Genomic DNA, 4160 nt, shown 5'->3' with positions numbered 1-4160 from the left:
GTACCAAACTAAAGAATCAAGCAATATGAATCAGCAGCACTACCCTCTGTACTGCAGTGCTGTCATATCAAGAAACAGTTAAACACTATGTACATTGTAAATGTATTTCAGTATCTGAGGTTTGTTTCACTTTAGTGCACATACATAGCACTAAAGTTAGACATTTCTTGTTGTGTGCCTGAGTGATACCTTCTTATATACATCACTAGCCCTATCGTAAAGTATTGCTTACGTTTAAGATTTTATTCATGAAGATTGATATGAAATTAAAACCAGCTGTTTTCAAAACATGCATGTACATTTTCATCAAACTGAAAACATTATGAATCTTGCAGTAACTCATAGCAAAAACGTACACTGTTTAAATATTTGACTGCTAGCTTGGCACTTTGAGGTTTAGCTAGTGCTGGGTTAAACAATATCCTTAGAAGTTTAAGGTTTTGTTCTTTCTCTGTACTGAACCTGATGAATAATATCACTCAGAAGTGTAGCTTGGTATTTTATATTTTACTTTATGAATATTCTTCTTGAAGTGCTCAAATACTGTCACATCTAATAAGTGAGAACAGGCTACTAGTCAGCTCCAGCTATCACAAACTAAAACAAATTTAATACATAATTTATATCCCAGTGTACAAGAAAAAAAATCTACATTTGAAACAAAAGCCTCACTAATCTCCACTGCTGCACCGACATAATTTTTGATAGTTTCAACTCCAGCAGTATTCTTCTCCACTTTTCTGTTATAGCCATGGAAACATCAGGTAAGCAAATAGTGACAGTTATCTCTTTTAAAGTCCATTTAAAGTTTGAAAGATGAATGGGTTTTGAGACCGAGCTGACATTTAAATAATAAGCAATTTCTTACTGTGTAATTACAACAAATTAAGTTAAAAGAAAACATGTCATTCATTGCATCTCTGTATACATTACCATAAATACAGTACAATCTACATTTCATTCTAATAGTTTTATAGTGGAAGATTCTTGCTTGCATGGATGGCAAAACATGAATTTCAGTAAATTTGTAAAATGCTTTAATAATCTAAGATAACATATTTTCTAATTTATGAGTTCAAAATGGATCATTCAGGTGTACTTCTGGGGCACATATGCAGATTATACTTTCCTTTATAAATTGTGACTCACGGCATGACCCTCATGATTAAGCAAGACAAGTTTACACAGCATAACTCAAAAAGGACCCACTTTTTAAACAATGCAAGCTTTATGAAAGTCATATGTCCCAGTTTTTGTATTCTCCATGCCAGTTTCCACAACAATATACTACAAAGTGTTTTAAGATCCGAGAGGCATATAGAGCTATGCAGTAAAACCATTATGTCCCCTTCCTGAGCCACAAAGGGGTTTGGGTGAGATTTTAGTTCTGCTGAGATGTACATCTGGGTTTTTCAGGCTTACAACTCAAGGATAACCAGCAGCAAACTAAAGCTGTCTTTAGATTTGAGTCAGCAAATGGTGTTAACTGATATTCTAGACACAGAGCCCTCATGTAATTGAGCTTCCCCTAATCAAACTTTAAAAATAAATTAATTACAAGTTGTCATCAGATTAAAATATTAAAATATGTCCAAACAAAATTATAATTAAATAATAGACTACTACTTTACATGCAGCCTTTAGGATACTTAATGAATTCATGATAACAGCAACATTTGTGTACTAAAACTCACCAATCAAGAAACCTGTGACTCAGTTTTCAAATGTTAGGGAACACCTTATATAATATCCCACATTCATTTATTTTGTATTCACTAACTTTCATTTATGAAAAGCCTAGCCTGTCTTATATTGCCAGATATAGTTAAATGGTTTGTTCAGTTTATGGTAATATCTGGAATTCATTTGGAAAAGTACAGTTCAAACAGTCTCGAGGATAGTCACAAGGTTGGCAAAGACATGGCCAGCTTGTGAGGTTAGTTATTTAGAATACAAAATCTCAAATAACAGCCACAATAAAGATATGCAACTTGAACCAAGAGAATGAAGCATTCTCAGGAACGTGAACAAAGTTCATGATCAATCAGTAGTAATTCAGCAGGAGTAAAATAAGTCAAACATGTGCTATCAAAAAATAGAGTATCACTCTGTATCATAGGTTGGTACTAGGCTGTCGGCCCTAGGGCCTATACAAGCCTAGCCATAACAATTCTCTGGCTATTTCTTCCCACAGTATTTACTTCCTTGAACCCCTGTCTAGCAGGGCAAATGACGTGATCCCAGGGTTGAATTTCCTTTCTCCCATCCAATCATCAAGGTTCCTTTTGAAGAGGGCCAAAGAGGCGCTCTGCTTGACCTGCCAGGTTAAGCAAGACAAGTATCAGACTGCCATCCACATTGTGCCAGTGTTTCAAGTGCTTTCTACTTATTTATAGTATATCAAATCAAAACTCTATATGTATGATACATAAATATTTGTCATGAAAATGTCCAATTGTCTATCCATTTGTATAATATTATACAAATCTCTTCAAGCTACACAGAGTTAGTTCTGCAAGTTAGCCTCAAAGAGGCCTTAGAAACGTCAGTGTTCATAGTTGATAATGGAAAATGTTCATACTCATCTTCAGGAGAACCACATTTGCAATGCAAAATTATAGATTTCACTTCCTTCTTGAAGTTATTATTTAGGAAGCCATAAATAATTGGGTTCACACATGTCGAAGCCATGGCTGCCAGATGACATAAGGAAAACACAAAATCATGGTGACAGTGCATGACTGCTTCATGGTTCCAGTCTATTATGGCATTGAAGACATTCAAAGGCAGCCAGCAACCAGCAAAAGCAGCAACCAGTGAAGCCAACATAATATTTATTCTCTTACTATTTGTCATTCTGCGGTTCTCTTCACAGCTCCGATCGAGCATGTCCATTCTTCTCCTTAGACGTAAATATATCCTTAGGTAGCATATTATAATAAGGCACAGTGGAACACAATACTGAAATGTAAGAAGCCAAGTAGTATAAATCAACTTTTTCTTCTTTGATGGCCATGATTCTATGCATATTGCTTTTCCATCCCCTGCTTCTGTTGCAAAATACATCTTCAGATCTTCATCATACTCGTTTAAAACACAGTAAACCAACAAAGGAAGGGAAATCAAGCATGCTATACTCCAAATGACAACCACAGCTACATAGGCTTGTGGAATACTTGGTTTCCACCCCGTAGGATTTATAATCAGCTGATGTCGTTCCAAAGCAATAAGAACTAATGAAAGGATCGATGCAGTTACTGCTGCACATTGAATAAAAGGAGACAGCTTGCATAAAAGTTCCCCAAAGACCCAGTAATCCATCAATGTGTAAACAACAGTGAATGGCAGACAAAATGTACAGACCATAATATCTGAAAATGATAGATTGGCAATAAGAATGTTCGTAACATTTGCTTTCTCCTTCTGTCTTGCAATCACCCAGATAAGGCAGATATTTCCTGCCAGACCTATGATCATAACCACACTATATGGTGCAAGCAAGAATAAAGTAAGAGCTGTGGAATTTTTGCAGGGATCTTCAAATGGTGGTTGCATGTCATTGAGAAAACCATTAGATGGTAAAGACTGGTTTGTATAATACAGCATGTCGCCATTTGACTCGGAACCAGTACTTCTGTTCATTATAACTTCAGATGGTTCTGAAGAGGGGCTAGTGGGAAGCTTCCACATCAGAAAAACATGATAGGCATTTAATGGGCCATTGATCTGAAACATGACAGCCTGTAAAAAACACAGTCACAATTAACAGTTTGCAAACTAACAAAGCTGACTGACAATTTCTGTCAAACTGCATGCACAAGATATGTTAGTTTCTTATGGATGTGTAAACTTTCAGCAGGGAAAGTGTATTTAAAATGCATGTCTTAACATTCATCTCACACAGTATACTTAAAATGCAAAGTGAAAGATTAGTTTTTACTATGAAGACTCAGGCAGATTTTTTACAAAAAACATAACTGGCTACTTAGTGAAAACTGGATCATATTTTGGAAACACCCCTTGCCAAATTTCAGAAGCAAAGCTATTTGTGAAAGCTGAGCATTGCTGAGAGACAAATTATTTCCTTTAATTCAGTATAACACTTATTTGATGATATGTTTACAGTATGATGCACAGACTTGTATAAATGTAAAATTTTA

The 4160-nt window shown here is 35.5% G+C and overlaps 1 protein-coding gene across 1 annotated transcript; it reads right to left on the bottom strand.

The window, feature by feature from the left end:
- Positions 1-2266: 2266 nt before the first annotated feature.
- On the bottom strand, positions 2267-3737 carry LOC122789131 (neuropeptide Y receptor type 4-2-like). Its single transcript, XM_044056353.1, has one exon. The coding sequence runs from the start codon at positions 3733-3735 to the stop codon at positions 2497-2499; it is 1239 nt and encodes a 412-aa protein (XP_043912288.1). The 5' UTR covers positions 3736-3737; the 3' UTR covers positions 2267-2496.
- Positions 3738-4160: the final 423 nt, after the last annotated feature.

This window comes from Protopterus annectens, chromosome 14.part0 (genome assembly GCF_019279795.1).
Source record: "Protopterus annectens isolate FY-2018-M chromosome 14.part0, PAN1.0, whole genome shotgun sequence".
Classification (NCBI taxonomy): Eukaryota; Metazoa; Chordata; order Ceratodontiformes; family Protopteridae; genus Protopterus; species Protopterus annectens.
This window is presented reverse-complemented; position numbering and strand designations above follow the sequence as displayed.